The following is a 23,836-nucleotide window of genomic DNA, read 5'->3' as shown; positions in this document are numbered from 1 at the left end:
GCAGGTCCAGGAGGATGAGCAGGCTGAAGGACAAGCCAGTACTCCCGCTGTCAGTCTCTACCTCAGACAGTTCCTGTTATCATCTTTTTGTCCACTGGCAGAGTCCCCTAAGGTGAGGTTGTCCTCTCCCATGGCTTCACAGACAGGTCCCCAAGCCCTCATGGTCTTCTGCCGCCACCTGAGTTCCTGGATACCTGTCTTCCGCCAATTTCTCCCTTCAATAGTCATTACTCAGCAACTTGGTTCCCAAGATGACTGCCTGCTGCAATCTCCTGGGACACTGGTAAACTTCCCAGAGTCTGAGCGAAACCCAGACCGGTTACCGGACTGTTGAGGGGCAGGAGGCCCAGCCTCCCTGGTTTTAGGGCTGCCTGGGGCTCTGCTCCAGCTTTGAGAATCACTTCTCCAGCAGGCAGTGAAAATGGAAAGAAACATCACTGCAGCTTGCAGTGTCCATAAGGCCTGGTGGCACACACCTGTGCTCTCAGCATTCTGAGAGGCTGAGGCAGTAAGACTGCAAGCTTGGCAACGCAACAAAACTCTGCCTCCAAGTAAAAAATAAAAAAAGTTAGAGGTATAGTCAGGGCAAAGGGCCTGAATTCAACCCCCAGTACAGAAAAAGGTGCAGTGTACAAGAATGTTTACCTTGGGGGCTGGGGATTTAGCTCAGCGGCATAAGTGCCTGCCTTGCAAGCAGGCAGTCGTGAGTTTGATCCCTGGTACCGATAAAAAGGAAAAGGAAAAAGACAAAAAAAAAAAGAATGTTTACCTTGTTTCGCAGTTAAGTCAATGAGTGTAAAGGGAAACAGTGAAGTTCAAGTTTGTTCTTGTTGTTTTCTCGAGACAGGGTTTCACTGCAATCTTCCTGGCTCAGCTTCCTGAGTGCTGGGAATTATAGGTGTAGACCACCATACCCAATTCAAAATTTTTGATACATGAAAAAGACAAGTAAACCAGGTGTGTCGGTACACACCTATAATCCCAGCATTTGGGAGGCTGATGCAGGAGAACTGCTGGGAGTTCAAGGCCAGCCTGGTCTACAAAGTGAGTTGAAGGCCACTGTAAACTGCATAGTGAGACCCTGTTTTGAAAAAAAGAAAAAGAATAATAAATCTGAGACCCAGAGAGGTGTACATGTAAGGCCTGACAGAGCAATTTTCCATGTTTACATGGCAGGTCACTGTTTTTTTTTTTTTTTTGAGAGTCTATGTAGCCTCGGTTGGCCTTGAACTGACTGTGTAACTATGTTTGCCTCATTCATAGAGCTTCTCCTGCCTCAGCCTCCAACCTTAGCCTCCCAAGTGCTGGAATTACAGACATGTGGCACCATACCTGGCTCATTAACTCTTTTATGTCACACTGGCCTCTAGGCCAGCCTATTGGAAAACTGACACATGCCCTCTGTACTTCATAGGGTTATTATGAAATTGTTTGAAAAAACATGAACATTACAGGATTTTATAATTGTACATTCTGGGTAAAAACAAGGCCAAGCTATTTTTATCTTTAATTTTTCGTTTTATTTTTTGTTTCTTATACCAGAAATTGAACTCAAGACCTTGTGCTTCTCAGCCAGGTGCTGTGCTACTGAGCTAAATCCTCAGCCCTATTTTTTTACTTTATATTTGAAATAATTTTACATTTACTAACTACAGTAGTTGCAGTGTAGAAATGCATACTCTTTTTCCAACTTCAAGTAAATAAATAATCAACAGGAATCTAGTCAGTCTTGGTAACCCTAGCACTCCAGACGCTGAGGCAAGAGAATCACTGAGTTCAAGGCCAGCCTGAACTAAGGAGTAAGACCATCTCAGGAGTAAGACCATCTCAAAACAAAAACAAAAAGACCAGGAATGTATCCTGATAAAATACTACTCTTAAACCACTGACCTAGTTCCTCAGATTAACTTACTTAGGTCTTTTTTCAACCCAAGGTCACAAATGACATTTTAGTGGTCACACCTCATGACCTCCAATCTGGGACAGGTCCTGTCTGTCTGTCTGGTCTTAGGTGTCCTGGATACTATGGGAGTCCCAGGTCAGCTGGGTTCTGGTTGCCTTCCCTTTGAGGTTGTCTGCTGCCCTTCACAGAACCCCAGGCTGTGTGATTTCTTCGCAGACATGCTGAGTAGTGATAGCTGATATTGACAATTTTTTTTTTTTTTTTTTGAGACAGGGTCTCTGTGCAGTTCAGCCTGGCCTTGAGCTCACTTTGTAGCTCGGGCTTGTCTTGAATTTGCAATGATCCTCCTGCCTCAGCCTCCCGAGTGTTGAGATTACAGGCGTGCGCACCTACACCCGGCCTCGCGACCTCGATTTGGTCACTTGGTTAAGGCTGTGCTTTGGCATCTGAAGGCCTGAGAGAACGCCCGCCACTCGGAACCGCTGCTGGCGTTTGGGGAGTTGGCTAAGCGTGAGCATCCTCATCAATAGGTCCCTGGGGACTTCAAACCTAAAGCGAGAAGTTGCCAGCATGTGAGGACGGAGGATCGTGCACAGCTGGGCGAGGTCTTTAAGAAGGTACCAATGGCTCGCCAAGGTGTCCCTAAACCCCTCCTCTCCAATCACAGCGCCAGACTAGAACTTTCCGGCCTCCTGAGTCTGCCCTGTTGGCCCCAAAAGCTAGACACCCGAAAAGGGAAACCGAGGTGGTCTCCACGCATCTCACGCGAAGCAACGCGCATGCGCCCGACCGGACGTAGGGGCGGGGCCTCGACGCGGCGGCGACGCTTTGGTGCGCATGCGCCCTAGCGGCCGGCCGCGACGCTTCAGAGGGAGAGAGAGTGAGTAAACAAGCGGGGGATGGCGGGCTGGGTGTCGTACATGGCGGGCCGAGGCGGGGACGGGCGGCGACGGGGCCTAGCCGCGGAGGCGGAAGGGCGCCCTGCGGCTCCAAGCGCTGGGGCAGGGGGCGCCGAGCTGAGAGACCCGGGGTCGGGGGGGGGGGAGAAGCGTTAGGTGCGGGGGGGAGGGGCGGGGCTTCCTGCTTGGGGTGGAGGAGACCTGGGCTACGGGGCCCAGGGACCTGGCTCGGAGTGGGTGCGGGGTGCAGACGCCGGTACCCCCGTTCCCTCGCCTAGTTCTGAGGCTCGTGCCAGGGCTTTCAGCTCCCAGCCTCTCCCCCAGCCTTGGTTTTATTTTTGATCCGAGACCTCGCTAAGTCGCTCAGTTACCCGGGCTGGGCTTGATCATGCTGTCCTGCCTCAGCCTTCAGAGAGCTGGGCTGGTAACAGTTGTGTGCCACCGTACTGCACGAGTGGACCTCTCAGTGGTGCTGGGCATCAGGAAGGAGCTCTGCTTGCTAGGCTGGCGCTGTACCCCATGCCCCAGGCGGATCCAATGGGTGACAGGGGGCCTCGGGTGAACCTGGGGCTGCGGTGAGAGTGTGCACTCTTTGGGTGCTCCCTGACGCCTCGGAGTGGGCAGACCCCCATTCGGGTTAAGATAGAGAAACAGGTGTTGAGTGAGTGCAGCCTGCAGCCAGGGAAGCGCCCAGCAGGGCCAGCTGACCTGAGCTGGAATCCAGGAACCGGGATCCAACCAGAGGCTGCCTAGGTCGGAGGGAAGCGCTGCGAAACGGAGCATCTGCGGACTCAGAAGCCGTCACACCCGCACCCGAAGATTGAGAAGTCCTAGTGGGTGGGCTTGCGCCCCTGGCTGCGCGAGTGTTCTCACTGGTGACCCTGAGCATCCCAGACAGTACTCGGCGTGTAGGAAAGGCTCCGGAAGTATTTGTGGAGTCCATGGCAGAACCTTTCTGGGCTGGAAGTCAGAAAGCCTGGGTCTTTGTTCTGTAAAATAAAAACAGCCAGAGCACTTTGCAGGCCAGTCACAGAGCTAAACACGGCTTTTTTCTTTTTTTGTTTGTTTGGCTTTTTTTTTTTTTTTTTTTTTTTTTTTGTCTTTGAGGCAAAACTTTATGCAGTTCAGGCTGGGCCTGAGCTCATTTTGTAGCTTAGGCTGGTCTTGAACTCTTAGCGACCCTCCTGCCTCAGCCTCCCGAGTCCTGGGATTACAGGGGTGAGTTACCACACCCGGCTTTATTTTTTATTTTTTGAGATACACTCGCGCCATGTGGTTCAGGCTGGCCTTGAATTTGAGGGTGAGTCTCTCGCCTCGGCCTCCCAAAGCCCTGAGGTGACAGCGTGCATCACCACACCGGGCTGGCACAGCCTGGAAGCTCCAAGTGTGAAGGAGCTAGCTCTTCAGTATGGTAGTTATGGTAGGGTCCTCAAGCAGAGCTGGAATTAGAAATGAAAATTACCATCATGCTGGACAAACACTTGCTAAGGCTCTCAGCACCTGGGATGAAGATTTTACCTGTTTAATTCCTGGAATTTGAATCCGGGCTTCTTTCTTAGTCCTCTATGGAACACTGTCTGCCCTCTATTTGTGTCTTAATCAGAAAAAATGGAACAGTTTCATTAAGTGTATCTTGTTGTGGTCTGCAGCTAGGTTTTAAAAATTCCTACTTTGTTTCTTGGTTACTTCCCAGAAGAGGCTGGAAACCCCAACTCTGAAAACCACAGTATTTTATCCTAGGATAAAGAGAAAAACCAGTATGGGCATGGGTGGGTGCACACCTCTAATCTCAGTACTCAGTAAGCTGAGGCAGAGGGATCACAGCCTGAACTATGTAGTGAGACCCTGTCTCAAAAAAAAAAAAAATGCAGAGGAGGGGGAGATAATTTATACCAGATAGGGACTGAGTGGCAGCAGAGTAATAAGAAAGAAGGCTTGCTGCTCTGGAAATGTCTCCATCTGGAAAGTCCCCATGTGTGTCTGGTTTTTGTTTTTTTGTTTTTTTGGTCTTTTTCGTTTTTTATTGGTACCAGGGATCGAACTCACAACTGCCTGCTTGCAAGGCAGGCGCTTATGCCGCTGAGCTAAATCCCCAGCCCTGTTTTTTGTTTTTTGTCCCTGCTGCAACACATTGGGCCCTGTCCTTCCTCTTTTATCATTGGGTTATCAGTTGGGACTCCAGGGCTCTGAGTCCAGCGTCACGGGTTACTTAATGGGTGCCTGGGGCCCAGTGCCTCCGGTGTGTTACACTTGACTCATCCTAGTAATTCCTTCTGAGCTGGCCTAGCTTTGGCATGGTGGGTTGGTAGGATTTAGGCAATGTCTCACTAGCACAGGCTGGGCTAAAACTCATAGTGATCCTCCTGTCTCGGCCTCCCAAGTGCTGGGGTTACAGATATGCACCACCATACCTGGCATATTTTTTAGAACAGTTTTAGGTTTACAAAAGAGAAAACAAATAAATGGTAAGGTAGTACAGGAAAATTCCATAAACCCTACCTGCAATTTCCCCTAGTAACATCTTTTTGGTGGGGAGAGGATGAGACAAAATCTTGGTGTGTAGCCAGGCTGACTTGAATCTGGGGTGCTCCTGTCTCTGCTCGTTTATTAACATCTGGTGGTATTGTCAGATACTGAGTTACTATTGGTCAGTTCTAATGTTATTTATTCTGAGGTCGCTGCACAGCTTAAAAATAAAATGAAAAAGCCAAGAGGGATTGATTGCATATGGATCTTTGCATTTTTGAGATGGGATTCTCTCTGTATTCCCTCATCTGGTCTTGGATTAGAGATCCTCCTGTTATCAGCTTCCCAGGTGGCTGGGAATACAGGTACCTACCACCATGCCTGACTGTCCAACTTTTAATTTTATTTATTTATTTATTTTTGGTATGGGGATCAAACTCACGACCTCGCCCTTGCCAGGCAGGCACTTACAGTGCTGAGTTAAATCCCGGCCTGTCTAGCTTTTTAATAGTAAAAGTCTCTAGAAAATACTGGGTTGGTCCATCCTTTTTCTATCTTTAGTGAGATTTAAACAGATAAAGTTTCCATACAGAAAGTTCACCTGCTCTGAGAATGGAGCATGTTGAGTGTCCATCAGGATGCGTCTGTCAGAGGCTCCAGGACACAGTGGGACACATCAGACCCGAGCCAGTTTTCTTTTGTCCCTTTCCTTCAGTCCCTAAGCCCACACCAGCCCCTGGCAGCCACTGATCTGCTTTTTGTGACTAGTTTTGCACTTCTGGGGATCATCCTAATAGAATGTTATGTGTGGAGCCTGATGCAGGGTGGTTTCTGAATGTCTGTTTTTTTCACTGAGCATAACCCATCCATCTCTGTCCTCTTTGGCTGCTATAAGTAAAGATGCTGGCCAGGGGTCCTGCTCCTGTAGCCCCAGCACAGGGGCTACTATTGCAGGAAGATCTCAAATTCAAGATTTTTGGGCTCCCTAGTGGGTTCAAGGCCAGCGGGGACTGTAGATAGAGCAAGACTGTCTCAAAACAAAAAATGAGTGTGATCATAACACATCACACGCTGACTCCCCCAAGATACATGAGGTGGGACAGAAGGTGACCACAGTATGTTACATGAAATCCATGTGTCTGCGTAACCCATGGGCTGTGGTTTTAAGAATGTGGGGAGACAAACAAACCCCTGAAACTACAAAACCAAAGAGAACTGCTGAGCTGAATGGCATTCTAGAGTGGAGCGGCCCAGCTGTGCCGCATCCCTGTGGTGGAGTGCAGGGCCCCACTCTCCTGTGTCTGTCGTGCCCAGCAGCTGTGCTGGTGGGCACAAGTGGCACCTCGTTAGGGTTCTGATGCAAGTGGTCCTGGTGACTGGTGCTGTCACCACTTTTTCGCGTACCTCTTTGCTGTTTTGGTGTTTCTTTTCTGTCCCCTTTTGGTTGCTGCAGCTCGAACCCAGGGCCTCCATGAGCCAGGTGAGCGCTCAGGCAGGGAGCCATGGGCCCGGCCAGGCAGTGCCCGTTAGAGAAGCATCTGGGTAACATTTTGCCCGCTACCGTATTGGGCGGCTTACCTTAGGGGTCACCGGAGTTACCAATAAAGGCTGTGCCCAAAGCAGCGCACACTTGGAGTTTGTTTGCAGTGCACAAATGGTCGTAAAGCAGGGTGCTCGAGTCCCTAGCGGGAGTGCGGGTGCTCCTCTGCTGGCGGAAGTAACTGAGGGGAGAGGAAGTGTGTGCTGTCACTGTGCCCAGACCCCAAGCGGGTCCAGCAGGCTTTCCTTCTACTGTGTGTGCGTGCACGTGCATACCTGCGCTCGAGCCCGAGTGTGTGTTCATCTGGTCTCAGCCCTTGGTCAGGGCATGGCTGCTGTGATATTGCACAATGGGCCTCCCGTGTTTCTTTCCACAACCTGTGTCTCTTCCTCCTGTTCCGCAGTAACAATCAGCTGCCAAGTAAATGGGGAGGAACGTTGAGAATCCCTTACCAAGCAACCAAAGTACCCATTAGCTCCGGGACAAACAGATTCACGTAGTGCTTTGCAAAAGGAGGGGCGTGGCTTCCTCACACTGCCTGGCTTCAGCTCCATGGTGTGTCACCTGTGTGCATGACTCTGTTGGCCCACAGAACACCTGAGAGCGATTAGGTGGTTCTGTTCTCTATGGCTTACTGTGATGTGTTTAGTGTAGTCCCTTGACTGTGCGAGGTCACATATCAGAATTCAAATTTGATGCTTTATTTTTTTATTTATTTTTTATGGGTACCGAGGTTCGAACTCATGACCACGCGCTTGCAAGGCAGGCACTTATGCGGCTGAGCTAAATCCCCAGCCCCTCAATGCTTTATTTTGGTACAAGTGATTGATCCTAAGGCCTTCAGACTGAGGCATACCCCCACCCCTTCTGTTTTTGGTGCCAGGAATCAAACTCAGGACCTTGTGCTTGTCAGGCAGTCACTGTGCCCCTGTGCCGTATCCCAGCCCGTATACTCATTTGTGTCTTGAAACAGGGTCTTGCTGAGTTGTCCCAGGCTGGCCTGGAACCTGTGATCCTCCTGCCTCAGCTTCCCAGAGTGCTGGGTCTCAAGGTGTGACCACTGTGTCCATCTCAATGGAAATGTTGCAGGCCATGTGTGGTGGCACACATCTGTAACCCCAGCCCCAGGCAAGCAGAGGCAAGAGGATCACCAAGGGTTCAACAGCCAGCCCGAGCTACATAGGAGACCCTGTCTCAAAAAAACAAAAAATAAAATTGTTGCTATCTTTCTGTGACCTCATCCTCTGAGCAATCTGCACATCCTAGCAAGAGCAGAGCTTGTGTGCACATCCGTTGTTCAGTCTCCGCTTGTAAAAGCTCCCAGGAGGCACAGCCTGCTCCAGGTGCGTGTTTCCGGGAGGGCAGTGTGTCCGAGGAGGGCACAGTGCAAAGCTAGGCTATGAGGGAGGCTGTGATGGCTCACCGAGCATCCAGGTCTCAGGCGGACGCAGCCTGAGGGTTCTGAGTCAGTTTTGTCCTAGATCAGAACCATTTCTCCTTTCTGAACCAAACCATCGCTAAGTTTACTGAGGACAGAAATAACAACACAGACAGTCGCTGAGTGATCAGCAGGCCCACAGTGAGTGTTGCTCATAGTCTGTCACAGAAATAGGCCGCATTGCTGGGGTATGGCTCACGGCGTAGGCGCCTGTCTGGCAAGAGTGAGGTAGAGAGTGCGACCCCCAGTACCAAAGAAAAGAAAGAGGCTGTGTTTTGGTCCCATTCCCTGTGGGAATGTGAGAAATGTTTAAAAGATGCAGAGGGAATGGAGATCATGCAGTTTGAAGGAATGAAATTCAAGTCTTAATTTTGTTTAACCCAGTTTGAAAGTCACCCTACTCCCCGCTTAAAAGATGGGGAGCTTTGTTGCCCAAGCTGACTTGAACTCCTGGATTCAAGTAGTCCTCCTGCCTTAACCTCCGGAGTCATTGGGATGACAGCCATGCACCGCTACACCTGGCTGGGATTCACGTTCTTGGATTTTGTTGTTATTTTATTCTTTTCTTGAACAGATAATGTTTAACTCAGAGAAGGTCTGTTATTAACTACAGGCTCAACTCACTGGGTTTGGGTTAACAACCAACAGTGTATCTCTCTGCTTCTTTGCTGCTTATCCTCTAAATTTAGAAGCTAGGCATGGCAGGGTGCTTGAGCCGATGAGATTGAGGCCAGCCTGGCAATGCATGATAATGCACAACTGTAACTCCAGCACTGATGAGGCTGAGGCAGGAGAGTCTCCATAAACTGTGGTCAGCCTTGGCTGCATAACAAATTCAGTGCTCACCTGAACTATATAATAAGATCCTGTCTCAAAAAAAAAAAGGTCTTAGAAGAATTTTAAAAACAGTCTGAAACTGAAGTTTCAGTTATTTTTGCCTTCCACAGTAATATTTTTGGAGGCTAGATGAAGTGAAAAGAAAGCGTTTTCTAAGAAGCCTGACTAGTTCCTGTGGAGTAAAAGTGCTGTCGTGTGGATTTTAGTGAGTTTCTACCTGTTGTCTTTATTAGTTGGGGCTGTGGGCAAAGCCAGCGTGGTAATTGTGTGGATATATTTGCACATGTGAGCAGAAGGGCAGAGCTTAATAAAATAAAAGCCTCTTCTGAAATGGCATCGAGTATTTCGGGGGCCTGATTTACATGTGAACATCATGGTAGTAGAAGTCAGGTGCAGGGCACCTGTCTGTAATCCCACCCACTCCAGAGGCTGAGGCAGGAGGATCACAAACTTGAGGCCAGGCCGAGGCTGTATCCTAGTGCTCGACCTTGCCTGGCATGAGTGAGGTGTGGGCCCAGTCCTGCCACTGAGATTGGGAAGTCTTCTGCATGGGGAGTCCTGAAGTGCTTGGGGCAGGATCTAAATCTGCTGCTCCGATTGGGTGAAGGTGTTGTCTCTTTTCTTGCAAACTGGATGTTTGTTGCCCGTTGCTATTCCCCTGAAGAACAGAGGCCCACCCCGAAGTCTGGCACCCACTTTGCGTTCTACAAGGGAGGTAAGTATCTCATGGTGCATTCCCGTGAAATTTGAACCTTAATTCAAAAGACCTGTCCATGAAAAAAAAAAGACGTGGCCATGGTGGCACATGCCTGTCATTTCCAGCCCTTAGGCTGAGACAGGAAGGTCACCGTGAGTTCAGGACCAGCCTGGGGTACATAGCAAACCCCTGGCTCACAAAACAAAGAGACAAAAGAGCAAAAAGTGACTTAGTGTATCTTAATGAGGACTGGAGATTGGTGTGTACTGTCATGGTGCCCTGCTTGGTCACCCGCTCAGAGATGAGGCGGTTTGGTGGGGACAGTGTGTCCTGTGGCAGCTGCTCCTGAGTGGCTATTGCATATGAACTCATTCTGGGGAGACATTTCTTTGAGTCATCTTCCTTGTATCCAAGAAATGCGAGTCCCTAAACTATGGACACGCTAAGCAGGGCACTGGGCCCCAAGCTTAGAACGCGTCCCCATGGAGGATGAGGGCTGGGGACTGCAGCTGCGAAGCCTCCCTTCAGTGGCGGCCTCGTTACACTGACAGATGGCGGAGGACACTTAGTGGTCCTGGGCACAGCCTAAGGGAAGCGGGCAGGAGACTGACTGGGTCCCTGTGTCCCCAGGCCAGCGGGATGGACATCGCGAGCCCGCCCTCCTCCAAGTGCATCACATATTGGAAGAGGAAGGTCAAGTCTGAGTATATGCGGCTGCGGCAGCTGCGGCGCCTGCAGGCTAACATGGGAGCCAAGGCAAGGCCCGGCGGCCAGGCGGGGTGGCTGTCCCACGTGAGGCTGCCCTGGGTTCTGTTTTCTTCTTTTGAAATCTGAACAACATTCTCCTTGGCTCCGCCAGGCTCTGTACGTGGCAAATTTTGCAAAGGTTCAAGAAAAAACCCAAATCCTTAACGAAGAGTGGAAGAAACGTAGGGTGCAGCCCGTGCAATCCATGAGACCTGTGAGCGGGCACCCTTTTCTCAAAAAGGTACTTCCGGCTGGGGCTGCACCGTCCCAGCTAGGGGACAGCGGGACAAGCTTTTCCCCTTGTCTTTCCTCCGTCCAGGAGTATAATTGCGACTCTCATAGAAAACATGGCGTTTACCATGTGCCTCCCTGGGCTTTGTGTCTTAAGCCCCAAAACACATTTTTCTGGCACTTGTTTGACTCTTTTTTTTTTTTTTTTTTTTTTTCAGTCTTTTTGAGTCAGAGTGTCTCTGTGTCATCCAGGCCGGCCTTAAGCTCACTTTGTAGCCTAAGCTGGTCTGGAACTCACAGTAATCCTCCTGCCTTAGCCTCCTGAGTTCTGGGATGGCAGGTGTGCTCCACTGTGGCCAGCTCTTTGAGTACTTTAGTATAGAAAGGGACCACCTGGGAAATAGGAGTGAGTGTTTGGCCAGAGAGGCCTTCCTTATTGTATATTTATTTATTGAACTGAACTATATTTTTCCTTGCATTGTTGGGGACTATGCCCAAGACCTTCACATTAAACTATGTCCCCAGCCCTCATTTATATATTTAGTTTTGGTTTTTAGAGACAGGGTCTTACCATGTAGTTTAGGCTGGCCTTGAACTCACTGTGTAGTACTGGATGGAGTGCTCCTCCTGCCTCAGCTTCCCAAGAGTTAGGATTACAGGTGTGTGCCACTAAGCCTGGCTGTTTTTTGTTGTCATCGCCATTTTTGAGACAGTCCTGCTGAGTTGCTAGGTTGTTCAGGCTGGGCTTAAACTTTGTATCCTCCTGTCTTAGCCTCCTGGAATGCTGAGATTACAGGCATGTGCCACCATACTTAGCTTCAAGTATAAATTTGAAAAGAGAATTCCAATTTCTTAGATATTTTTTTTGCTACAGGGAATCAAACTCAGGACTTTGTGTTTGCCAGGCAGGTGCTATGCCACTGAGCTACATCCTGGGCAAGAGATCGTTTTTTAAAATTAAAAGCAAAGAGTATGAGAGCAACTGTCTTCCTCACAGCAGGCCGTGGCTTTTTTACCACGGTGCTCCCCTGCACTGCCTGCAGGCGGGTACTCAGGGAAGTCTCCGAGCCTCCTGGCCCCAGGCTGGGCTCCAAAGAGGACACTGATGGGCATTAGGGTTAGGGTTAGCATGACAGAGCCGACGGGAGGGGTCCGGGTCATGGGGCGGGTGTGTGTCACTGTGCCCCATCCCCTGGCCCACAGTGCACCGTGGAGAGCCTCTTCCCGGGCTTCGCCAGCCAGCACCTCTTGATGCGGTCCCTCAACACAGTAGCGCTGGTCCCCATCATGTACTCCTGGTCTCCACTGCAGCAGAACTTCATGGTGCGTACACTGCGCGGGCTGGGCATGCATACCCGGTGGGGGCTGCTGGGCAGAGTCAGCTGAGGGACAAGAGCCCCAGGCTACCCTCACAACTGCCACTTGCAGGCAGTGTGACAGGTCTGATCCGGCGCTCTCTGCCTCCGATAAATGAGACGGGCGAGACTCGGTTTACCCTGTGCGCCACCCCCAGGTGGCAGCATCAGGTGCAGGTCCTGGCCTGGCAGGCTGTCGCCTCCCTATGGAAGGAATAGGGCCATCCATGTCCTCCCCAGATGTCCTGCTGTGGCCTGTCTGCCTGCCTGGTGCAAGTGGCTGACTGCAATAGATCTGGCCCTGTAAAAGCATCTCCTGTCTGCACGTGGCTGGGAGCCCCTCAGCTGGGAAGAGAAGGAAGGGAAGGGGAGGAGGCACCTGCCACACGTGTCACAGGGCAGCAGCGGTGCTGTAGAGACGGCCTGGCTTTGTGGACAGAGTTTCTCGGCCCTATCTCCTTGGCTGGGCCTGCAAAGGTCCCAGTGGAGGAGGGGGCGCGGTGAGATGCAGGTGATGTCCATGGGTGTTAGGCTATGTAACAGTCACGGGCAGCAATGACTCACCCCTTCTGGAGTTTTAGAGCGCAGGGAAGCCTGCACATACTGCAGGGCACTCGGGGGCCTTGGGCTAGGGAGAGCCAGGCCAGGCTCAGGTGACAACCCAGGGTGCCCGGCTTCAGGTAGAAGATGAGACAGTTCTGTGCAATATCCCTTACATGGGGGATGAGGTGAAGGAGGAAGACGAGACCTTCATCGAGGAGCTGATCAACAACTACGATGGCAAAGTCCACGGTGAGGAAGGTAAGCACCGGGAGCCTTGGTGGGGAACCCTGGCGGCCAGCCTGTGATCGGCATCGAAATGATGCTGGATGGAGCTGGCCATGAGCCCCTGTCCAGGAGGGAGTGGCCACAGCAGCCTCTGTCTCCTGTGGGGCTGCCGAGGTCTAGGAGAGAGGGTGGGGCTGGGAGATCCCCATCTGCAACCACCCTAGGCTGCTGCACAGACGCAATCTTTCCCCACGGCGACCTCTAGTGTCCAGACTCCCCAAGCTCTGCACAGCCTGGTGGAGCATGATTTTAGGGACAGTCTTGTTTCTCCAGGTGTGGTGGCACATGCCTGTCATCCCAGCATTTGGGAGGCTGAGGCAGGAGGGTCATCACAAGTTCAAGGCCAGCCTGGGCTGCACAGTGGGACCCTGTCTCAAAAACAAACACAAACCAAAGCTGTTTTTTTAATTAGAGAAGTCACTGTTAGTCCCTCAGTAGCAAAGCCAAGTAAAATTCAGTTTTCATTACCTTTTTGGGAGTCAGTGCCTGAACCCAGGGTGGATCAGTAAGCAGCCCAGTAAGAATAAGGTGGGCGGTGGTTTTCTGCCCAGCCAGCTGACCTGTCAGGTGAGATGGTGACCCTGAGGGCCACAGGAAGACACCCTAACCCTAACCCTGCTCACCACCTCCCCCTCCTTGGTTTCAGACATGATCCCTGGCTCTGTCCTCATCAGCGATGCTGTCTTCCTGGAGCTGGTGGACGCCCTGAATCAGCACTCAGATGAGGAGGAGGAGGGGCACAACGACAGTGTGGATGGAAAGCAGGGTGACGGCCAGGAGGACCTGCCAGTCACGCGGAAGAGGAAGCGCCATGCTGTGGAGGGTGCGCGGCCCTGTCCCTGGGCCCCTTTGTTCTCAGTTTGAGGCAGCATCTCTCGGTGTAGCTCAGGCAGACCTCAAACTCACAGCCCTCCTGCCTCAGCCTCCTGTGTATAGGCTTCTTCGTGCTCACTGCCGTGCCGGTCTTCTGTGTTCTGGTGTGAAGGGGCAGCGCAGGGAGGGAGGGAGGGTTGGGCTCCACAGGCTGCGTGCGCAGTGACCAGGGCTGCATGTGGCAGGGGGCTGTGACTGCAGAGTGCAGAAGTGCCCATTGCTCCTTTTTTTTTTCCTGGTACCATGGATTGAACTCACAGCCCCATGTGACAGGCAGGTGCTGTGCTGCTAAGCTGTGTTCCCAGTCCCTTGTTTCCAATTCCGTAGCCAGCATGCTTGGAAAACAACCCTCTAGATTTAGGAACGCACAGGCAGCAGCTGTACTGCGCAGCAGGCCAGCCTGTGCACTTTGGTCTGGGCTCCTTCACCTTGCCCTCATCACCAACACTGAACTGCCTGATGGTGTGTGTGTCACCCGTAGTGCTGCACGTCTAGAGGTAGTGTCTCTCTTAACTGTCCTGGTGTCTGTGTTGTCCTTCAGTGTCAGCGTGGCGACAGGATTCTTCTCTAGGTTGGAGGAGGGCCTGAGGGTTTGCTTGGCAGGCGTCCGATTGGCAGAGCAGCTTATTAAAATGCTGTGACAGGCACACCTGTCATTCTGACCTCGGGAGGCTGAGGCAGGAGGATTGCAAGTCCAGGTCCAGCCTGGGTAACTCAGTGAATAAAAATTGTACAAAGGGCTGTGGATGGAGCTCAATGTGAAAGCCCTGGTGTCTGTCCCCAGTGCCAGGAAAAAACACAAATTGCTATGACAGAGGAAAAAGGTGAAGTAGCTTTGTTTTCAGCCCTGATCATAGCGCTCAGGATTTTTTTGTTTTGTTTTTAATCATTTCTGGTCCAGGCAGCAAGAAGAGTTCCAAGAAGCAGTTCCCCAATGATATGATCTTCAGTGCCATCGCCTCCATGTTCCCTGAGAGCGGCGTGCCGGATGACATGAAGGAGAGGTGCGTGTTCCCTGGTGCCTGGTGCCTGCTCCCTGGTGCCTGCAGGAGTAAGGACCCTGTTTGCAGAGTGGAGACTGCTTGCCCGCCAGTGACACCCTGCGGCCCCTCCCTTCCCGAGATCCTCAGTCCTGTACCAGGACCTGTGACAGTGTCCAGTCCACTCGGCGGCAGCCCCAACACCTGTGCTGTGGCAGATGGTGCCGGTCCAGGCTGATCTGGGTTGATGGTGGTAACGGCCCCTGATGGGTTGCTGCCCCTGCCCGCAGGTACCGGGAGCTGACGGAGATGTCCGACCCCAATGCACTTCCTCCGCAGTGCACGCCCAACATCGACGGCCCCGACGCCAGGTCGGTGCAGCGCGAGCAGTCCCTGCACTCCTTCCACACGCTCTTCTGTCGCCGCTGCTTCAAGTATGACTGCTTCCTGCACCGTGAGTGCTGCATCTCCCCTGGCCCCGCTGCTGGGCTGACCCTGCTCCCAGAGGGCCTGGGTACTACCTTGGGCGAGGGGACGGCTGAGCCCTGGACACATGGCCATTTTTCTGTGCAGCTTTCCACGCCACCCCGAACGTGTATAAACGGAAGAACAAGGAGATCAAGATCGAGCCGGAGCCCTGTGGCTCTGAATGCTTCCTGCTGCTGGTGAGTTCCTCCACTGTCCAGCACTGGTAGTGGCTTGGAACTGAGCCAGACACGCAAACAGCCCTGGAGCTCTCTGGCGCTGGGAACCATAGACCAGGAGACCTGGACACAGCACCAGGGCTCCCGCTGCACCCGAGCTCGGCGTCAGGTGTGAGATTCCATCGTCAGCCGAGATGTTTCGAGCCTGAAGCTGATCCCTGGGCTCTGAGCTGAGAGACCGGGCTGTGGGTCAGTGGGAGGGTACCTGCCCAGCACAACCAAGGACCCAGGTTCAAGTCCCAGCTCTGCCAAAAGGGTAAAGGAGACAGTGCCAGGTGTTGGCATGTGCACCCCGTGTCCCCCCAGCTCCTTTACACATGTGTCACGTGGCAGCAGGACAGAGGCGCTGGCCTCATGGTGTGATTATCCACATGGACCCGCACTGGGCTTCCAGCACCATAGACTGAGCTTGGAAGGAAGCCCTGGGTGAGGAGTCTGCTGTGGAAGGCAGGTGCGCAGCTTGGTGCTGTGGGCTGGACTTGAGTGTGGCAGTGGAAGGAGCGGTGGTGGTGTATGCAGTCTGCTGCACTCCTGAACGCGGGCTGCACAGCAGTCGGGGGAACATGCACAGTGAAGTGACAGGGCTGGCTTCCTTTCCCTGACACACTTGGACTCCTGGCCAGGAGTTGGGGCCCTTAGCACACACCATCTCACTGCACCCTGTGGGGACACCACAAGGTAGAATCCGAGTCTGTGGAAGTTAGGTGCACGTCCCTGCTGTGACTGAGTCTATGGTACGTGAGTGCTGGGGCACACCGCAGCACTAGAAGCCTGAAGCAGGAAGAGCGCGAGTTCAAGCCCAGCTGGGCAACAGTGAGACCCTGTCTCCCAGCGCAGCCAGAGGCTGTGATGGAGCAGCATCCAGGGCAGCTGCGCCAGCTCCAGGGTCTGCCTGTGCCGTATTAGACTGCAGGCAGCAATGAGTGACAGTGGCACACAGTGGCAGGTGGGCGTGCCTGTGACAGCGTTGCTAGAGCCAGGCCTAGGGTATGGGCTGCAAGCTCAGCCTTGTCCCTTTCTGCAGAAGTCTAGGAGAGACCAGGGCCCCTGCCTAGGAGAGCTCTGTTGCCATCTTTCAGGACTGAGGGTGGACGGTGCTTTGGCACTGTGCTCCACGGCTGCGGCCAACCCTGTTCTCTTTTCCTTCTCTTTTTTTTTTCTTTTTTCTCTTTCTTTTGGCTCAGGGTCTAAGGTCACTAAGTCCTGAAGTTTCCTTGGCTGGGTGCGAACTTGTGCTCTTCCTACCTCACGGGTGTGCACCACTGCACCCAGATGTTTGATCTCAATTCTACCGCTGTTTTCTTCTATTTGATAATTCCAAGCTGGTTTATAATCCACATTTGGGGCAGAGGCTTATTTTCAAGACAGGGTCTCACTCTGTAGTTCAGGCTGGCTTTGAACTCACAGGAATCCTTCTTCCTCAGTCTCCTCAGTGCTAGGATAACAAGCATGTGCCTCCACACCTGGCTAAAAATTTGTTGTAAAGTAGTGGAGATGCAGCTGGATATGGACCCTGGGCCTCGCAGGAGGGCCTGCCCCACACACAGGTTGGTGAGAGCTAGGGCCTGCAGAAGTGGGTCCAGCTCGGGGGCACAGAGCTGCGGTGTCTCAGGGCTGCAGGGCAGCTCTCAAAGGCACATTGTGCATCTATAAGTTAACGTCACACTGTCTTGGACCTGGGGCCATGCTTGAACGTGGTGGTGAGGGCAGGCTGTGCGCTCTGGGCACAGGCTGGTCCCATGGCTCCGGTCCCAGCCCGCATAGCTCAGGGTGGCGCCTCATTCCAGGAGGGTGCCAAGGAGTACGCCATGCTGCACAACCCACGTTCCAAGTGCTCTGGACGCCGGCGGCGACGGCACCACGTGGTCAGCGCTTCCTGTCCCAACACATCCACCTCCACAGTGGCCGAGACAAAAGAAGGAGATAGTGACAGGGACACAGGCAATGACTGGGCCTCAAGCTCCTCGGGTACGGCCTGCTGTCGCCTGGCTCTGGTCTTTCCGCAAAAGGACTTGGGAGGCTGGGACCACTGGTTCTGAATAGCTATACCTGTTCAAAAGCCAGTTCACTGATGGGCGGGTGGGGGGGTGGGGTGGTCACCTGTCATACCAGCACTCAGGAGGCAGAGGCAGGAGGATCTCCAAGAGTTTCAAGGCCAGCCTAGGCTACACAGCTCAGGGTGGCCTGAACAACATGACACCCTGCCTCCAAAAAGCAGAATCATGAGTTCTCTTCCCAAGCGCCCCGGTAGGCAGTAGAGACGGGAATCTTTCCATGCTTAAGCTGCCGCCTCTCCAGGTTGGGGGCAAGTGCTCCTGACCTGTCACCTGCTGCAGCTGTCCACTTTTTTTTTCTGCCCATCCTTGCTCAGAGGCCAACTCCCGTTGCCAGACGCCCACAAAGCAGAAGGCCAGCCCTGCGCCGGCCCAGCTCTGTGTCGTCGAGGCCCCGTCCGAGCCTGTGGAATGGACGGGGGCCGAGGAGTCTCTGTTCCGCGTCTTCCATGGCACCTACTTCAACAACTTCTGCTCCATCGCCAGGCTGCTGGGCACAAAGACGTGCAAGCAGGTGCTGCCCACCCAGTCCCTTGGCCCCGCTGTCCGTCCTCTCTCGGCCTTGTCAGGCTCCATCCCAGGATGGGCCTGGGCCCTGTGTGACCCTGTCCCTCACCTGTTCCCGTCTTTGCCTCAGCATCCCAGCTGAGCTGTGCCACTGTGGCTGCTCTCTGGCCTCTGACTTCCTTTCTAAACCCACACCCGTACCAGGAAGGGACCCTGGGGAGTTTCGGGACTGAGCCTGCTTGCTGGGCCCCGACTTTGGAGCTGCCCCCGTGGACCCTCATGGCAGCTGTCCCGGCACCCAAAGATGTGCCTGTGTTTGGGACGCGCCTTCGCAGCTTAGGACAACGAGGACATGAGTGCCTGGGCTCTGCCTGTGATCTCCATGTGGCTTTTCCTGGCACGTGCCTGTAGTCCAAGCTGTTGGGGAGGCCGAGGCAGGAGGCTTGCAAGTTCAAGGCCAGCTGGACATCTTAGCTGGTCTGAGAATGAAAATAGCCAGGGGCCACCACTGTCCAGGCCCCAGGCAGAGGGTTTGCTGGTGCTCCAGCAGGGGGAGCTGGTGTTCAGCCAGGGCTTCAGCCTCCCAGTCTAGAAGAGACCTGTGCCCCAGTGTCCCTTCTGTGGCCAGGGAACTGGAGGAGACCCCTTCCCCGATTTGTTCTGGAGCGCTGGCCATGCAGCTGACCGCCCCACTGGCCTCCTGCTAGGTCTTCCAGTTCGCAGTTAAAGAGTCACTCATCTTGAAGCTACCCACCGACGAGCTCATGAACCCCTCGCAGAAGAAGAAGAGGAAGCATAGGTAAGTGCTTTGGGGCTGAGAGTGGCACCCAGCATCCTGGCCCAGGCCCAGCGCTGTCTGCTCTGCCCCCACTGCCCCGGCTGTGCTGGCTTATTTCCCCCAAGCATGCATGCTGCACTGGGCACTGAGTTATAGTATAGCCCACTGGCCACCCGCTTCCCCAGTGCAAATGCCCCGGTGGGGGAAGCCTTTGATCTGCGCCTCTCCCAGATCTCCTCTGCTGAAAAACGGAGACAGAGAAGCATTAGCAGTTAGGCACCCTGGTCGCCAGGCGTGGCGGCTGTGTCTGTGATCCCCACACTCTAGGAAGGGCAGGCAGAAGCGCCCCTCTGTAGCCCAGCCTGAGCAGCTTAGTGATATAGTGAGACCCTGTCTCAACATAGAGAATAAAGTACAAGGGTTTTATTCAGTGCCAAGGCCCTAGGTTCAATCCCTGGCACCCTAAAAACTCACACAGCCTTGGCCTTGGCTTTGTGCCTTTGCCCTTCCATGCATGTGCTCGGGTGAGGCTCAGGGTTTAGCATAGGCCGCTGGACTGCAGGGCTCTGGTGCACATGGGGTCAGCTCGGGAAGGCTGTGTCACCGAATGGCATCCACATGCCCCATGGGCCGGGCCGAGCCTTCTCTTCTCTCTCTCAGGCTATGGGCTGCGCACTGCAGGAAAATCCAGCTGAAGAAAGGTAAGGCCAGGCCACTGGGGTCCGAGGTCAGGCTGTGCTTAGTTCAGTGAGGCCCGACCCCACCCCAGCAGTAAAAAGCACAAAGGTGGGCTCTGGCGCACTCCGGTTGGCTCAGATGAGGCCAGCCTGCGCCACGCCTGCCCTGCAGCTGTCCCTATAGGCTCTGGCCCCTGTGTCTGGGCAGGAGGGCTGAGCTCACTGGCCAGGGTGAGCGGGAAGGCAGCCTGGGGCCTGTGGTCTCCGCTTCCTGTCAGCTCCAGACCCGAGCAGGGCCGGAGCCAGGAAGGCGGCTCGGGCGTGGGAAGCTGGCCTGGGACGAGCGTCTGGGCAGCTGTTCCTCCTCTGCCTCCTAGACAATAACGCCACGCAAGTATACAACTACCAGCCCTGCGACCACCCCGACCGGCCCTGCGACGGCACCTGCCCGTGCATCATGACCCAGAACTTCTGCGAGAAGTTCTGCCAGTGCAACCCCGACTGTAAGCCCAGCTGCCCCTGGCGCATGCAGCAGCTATGGCGAGCGCGGCTCAGGAGCCAGTGCCGCAGAGCTGAAGCGTTTGAGGTTTTGTGGGGGCTGTTGGTCTGCTTTTTGCTTTCTGAGAGACACAGAGCCAGGTGTGATGGTGTACGCCTGTAATCCCAGCACGTGGGAGGCTGAGGCAGAATGAGAACCTCGAGTTTGATGCCGGCCTGGGCTATATAGCCAGACCCTGTCTCAAAAAACCAAAGCATTTGTTTTTAACTTTTAACACAGAGATGCATCTCACTGCATTGTGCAGGCGGGCCCGAGTTCCTGGGGTGGCAGTGTCCTGTGGCGGCCCCCAAGAGCTGAGACTGAAGCTCAGATAGCCTGTAGGCTGCTGGCTCTGCCTGGAACAGGATGGGAACCATGCCTCCCTGCGCTCCTCCCTGTAAAAGCCCAAGAGCCAGACATCTCCCTCAGAGCCCAGTCCCGTTCCCCTTCCAGGAAATCGTTTTAGCTTCCTTTGGCCAGGTCTGATGCCACACCTGAAGTCTGGGCACTCAGCAGGCTGAGGCAGGAGGATCACTCGAGCCTTAGACTCGAGACTGGCCCAGTGAATGTAATTCTTTTTTTTAATGTAAGACTTGCAGTCATAGTTCTGCTTAGGTCTTTTTTTTTTTTTTTTGAATACTGGAGTGTTAATGACTGTAGGAGATGAGGGCCTGGCGTCAGCAGAGGCCAGGGTGGTTTCCCTCCCCTGGTCCAGGGGTGGGGTGGAACAGGGTGGGGGGCAGCAGCCTCAATCTACACGCTGGTGGGGGGGTCCGAGGGTGCCACGCCTCCGGGCAGATAGGATCTAACCGCAGCTGCCCGTGCTGGGGAGGCCGTGGGCGGTGGTGGCTGCAGGAGCGGATGCACGGCCTCTCAGGGAGACTCTTGTTTTGATGGTGGGGCCTTGGCAGTGAGGGGCGCTGATTTCCTTTCGTCTGTGGCGGCCCTGCCACCTCCTGGCCACTTCCGCCCATACAGCGGCGCTCTGCTGGGGTATCTCTTTGTCTCACTGGCTGGCCACACCTGCTTTTGCATTTTTGCACGGTTGCATGTGAGGGAAAATTCCCTGTGCTTGAGGGTCGGGCCCCTCAATGTGCTGCACTCCGAGTTCCTGTGTCTCCCCGGCCAGGTCAGAACCGCTTCCCCGGCTGCCGCTGTAAGACCCAGTGCAACACCAAGCAGTGTCCCTGCTACCTGGCGGTGCGGGAGTGCGACCCCGACCTGTGCCTCACCTGCGGGGCTTCGGACCACTGGGACTCCAAGGTGGTGTCCTGTAAGAACTGCAGCATCCAGCGTGGCCTCAAGAAGGTGTGTGGTGCTCCCTGCCCCCGGCCCTGGGAGGAGGGTTCACACCCCGCCCTGCTCAGCTCTGCCCTGTCCCCCAGCACCTGCTGCTGGCCCCCTCGGACGTGGCCGGCTGGGGCACCTTCATCAAGGAGTCTGTGCAGAAGAACGAATTCATCTCTGAGTACTGTGGTGAGGTGAGCACTCACAGGGTGCTGGTCTGGGCCGGCTGTGTCCTGCAACGCTGCCCTGCCGGCTGCCCCTCACCTGTCCCCGCTCTGCCGCAGCTCATCTCCCAGGACGAGGCTGACCGGCGAGGGAAGGTCTACGACAAATACATGTCCAGCTTCCTCTTCAACCTCAACAACGGTGCGCCTCGGGGGTGGGCAGCAGGGCAGGCACTCAGCCCAGCAGTCGGGCAATGGGCATCCTGGCAAGAGGGCAAACACAGGCTGCCGTGTCCTCTTGAGTCACTGGGCTTGCTGCCTGGGGGGCTAGTTGCTCCATTGCTGTCTGCCTTTTGCTTGTTTGCTTTGTTTTGAGGCAGGGTCTCACTGCGTAGCCCAGGTCAGCCTCGGAGTCACGATGATCCTCCTGCCTCAGCCTCCTATGTGCTGGTGTGACAGGCATGCACACTTCTGGGGACGCTCACAGCTGTCTTCTGTCTCTTCTGCAGATTTCGTGGTAGATGCTACTCGGAAAGGAAATAAAATCCGATTTGCAAACCATTCGGTGAACCCCAACTGCTACGCTAAAGGCAAGCCCTTGGGGCCCCCAGTAGAGTGGTTTCGCCTTCCATGGTCCCCTGTTGTTCAGCTTGTTTGTCCCTAAGACTTCTGTCCAGAGATATCCCACCAACACCTGGTGTCGCTGAGGCCTCTTAGTTTCACAGTCTGCTTTCGACTTGGCTCTGTGATGTGTAACAATACCGGCTGTGCCGGTCTGGCTTCCCGCAGGCGCGGGTTGCAGAGGAGTCTGGCAGCTCGGCAGGGCGGTGGCTGGGGCCTGTGTCAGTGCCTAGCGCTACAGAAACACTACACGTGTCCCTAGCAACACCGCTGCCGCCTCAGCTGTCTTCCCCGTTCCCGGGCCCTGGAGTGGGGCCCTCCCTGTCCCCATGCTGACCAGGCCGCCTGGCCTCTTTCCTGGGCAGTGGTCATGGTGAACGGAGACCACCGCATCGGCATCTTCGCCAAGAGGGCCATCCAGGCCGGTGAGGAGCTCTTCTTTGACTACAGGTGAGAGGCCCTGGGGTGGCCGGCCCAGCGAGGGATGAGCAGCCTCTGCACAGGGGCACTGTGTGCCACACCAACTGGCCAGAGTGTGACCTGCACCCCCTCTCCTGCCAGGTACAGCCAGGCTGACGCCCTCAAGTATGTGGGCATCGAGCGGGAGACTGACGTCCTCTAGCAACCCTGCCACCCGCGACGCAGTCTGGCTCTCACACCCCTCTGCTGCTGGGTCTCATACTATCTTCCAGGCTGAGAGTGCCTCCCCTGTGTGGGGCCCTGGCTGCTTCCTGGGGGACCCTGCCATTCTTGGGACGCAGCGAGTAGTTCCAAGGTGGCGCCTTGGCTCAGGCTTCTGGGGTCACTGGGCTCCCAGTGGCCTCCAGCCCTCTGGCAGCAGTCACCGATGGGACACAGTGTCTGAGGGGCCCAGCCCCAATCCTGGCAGGCAGCAGCCGTGCAGAGGGACAGGCATCGCCTTCCTGTGGCTACTCCTGGCAGGGACTTAGCCCTCCCTGGGGACAGCGGTCTCCCTGTGCGTGTGGGCCAGTGCTGATACTGAGGAGGCTGGGAGGCCATCCTTGGGCTCAGGGGAATAGGGGCCCCAAAGCTGACCCCCAGGAAGGGCTGGCCTGAGCCACCCATGGGGAATGTGAGTGGGCCACAGTCTCGGGGACTCCTGCAGATTGAAGCACTTTATTCCTTGAGGGGTTTGGAGGTCTCCAAGGCCCCAGCTCCTTGTCTGGGAGGAGGAGGTAGCCCCGGCTCTCCAGTCCCCTCCCCCATGGAGGCGGGCAGGGGCCCAGGCTCCCTTTTTTCTCTCACCCCTTGGGTATCCCAGGGGAGAGGTGAGGTCCTCCCAGCTGAGCTGCCTTTTGGGGGTGTAGAGATGTGCCTAGGGCCCACTGGAAGGGGTCCGCACCCAGGCTTGCTGCAGTGTGAGCTGGGGATATCCTCTCGCACTCCCAGCTGAGTGACATCAGTCTCAGGGCACAGAGGAGGTTCCCTGGAGGGTTGGCAGGATTTTCCATCTGAGGCTGGGCGACTCTGCCCCCAGGCCATCCCACTGCTCCCTATCTGGTCCTTGGTGTTCCCTCCCCTATGTTCTTCCATCTCAGCGAGGCCGGGGTATGAGCGGCCATGGCACTTCACAATCCTATGGCGGGAACTTCTTCCTTAATAAAGTGTTGGCACCAGCTGGGTAGCACATGCCATGTGTTTTGGGGTTCGGAGTTGGGCTGTGGAGCAGGCAGTACAAGTGACCTCACTGG

General features: G+C 54.6%; 1 protein-coding gene across 5 annotated transcripts; it reads left to right on the top strand.

The window, feature by feature from the left end:
- Window positions 1–2,705: 2,705 nt before the first annotated feature.
- Window positions 2,706–23,761, top strand: Ezh1 (enhancer of zeste 1 polycomb repressive complex 2 subunit). 5 transcript variants are annotated; one of them, XM_013149669.3, is made up of 21 exons: window positions 2,706–2,783; window positions 9,748–9,798; window positions 10,411–10,536; window positions 10,640–10,768; window positions 11,962–12,081; window positions 12,794–12,914; window positions 13,588–13,764; window positions 14,716–14,818; window positions 15,085–15,248; window positions 15,368–15,459; window positions 17,286–17,466; window positions 17,870–18,066; window positions 18,767–18,858; window positions 19,498–19,538; window positions 19,892–20,017; window positions 21,182–21,360; window positions 21,438–21,533; window positions 21,624–21,705; window positions 22,013–22,093; window positions 22,490–22,574; window positions 22,686–23,761. In XM_013149669.3, the coding sequence occupies exons 3-21, from the start codon at window positions 10,420–10,422 to the stop codon at window positions 22,744–22,746; spliced, it is 2,244 nt and encodes a 747-aa protein (XP_013005123.1). In that variant the 5' UTR covers window positions 2,706–2,783; window positions 9,748–9,798; window positions 10,411–10,419; the 3' UTR covers window positions 22,747–23,761. The 5 variants fall into 5 exon arrangements, with proteins under 5 accessions (XP_013005123.1, XP_063107678.1, XP_063107675.1 ...); XM_063251608.1 differs by having other exon boundaries at window positions 2,762–2,783; window positions 9,753–9,798; XM_063251605.1 differs by having other exon boundaries at window positions 2,767–2,784; window positions 9,717–9,798.
- The last annotated feature ends 75 nt before the right edge of the window (window positions 23,762–23,836 follow it).

Source organism: Cavia porcellus, unplaced genomic scaffold, assembly GCF_034190915.1.
Source record: "Cavia porcellus strain 051 isolate PalLab524CR breed Dunkin Hartley unplaced genomic scaffold, mCavPor4.1 scaffold_6, whole genome shotgun sequence".
NCBI lineage: Eukaryota > Metazoa > Chordata > Mammalia > Rodentia > Caviidae > Cavia > Cavia porcellus.
This window is presented reverse-complemented; position numbering and strand designations above follow the sequence as displayed.

Excerpts from the sequence above, each read along its gene's own strand:
- Ezh1 (XM_013149669.3), top strand. The coding sequence starts at position 10,420 with ATGGACATCGCGAGCCCGCCCTCCTCCAAGTGCATCACATATTGGAAG. Across the intron at positions 10,537-10,639 it reads AGGCTAACATGGGAGCCAAG|GCTCTGTACGTGGCAAATTT; the intron begins GCAAGGCCCGGC and ends TGGCTCCGCCAG. Across the intron at positions 21,706-22,012 it reads CCTCTTCAACCTCAACAACG|ATTTCGTGGTAGATGCTACT; the intron begins GTGCGCCTCGGG and ends TCTCTTCTGCAG.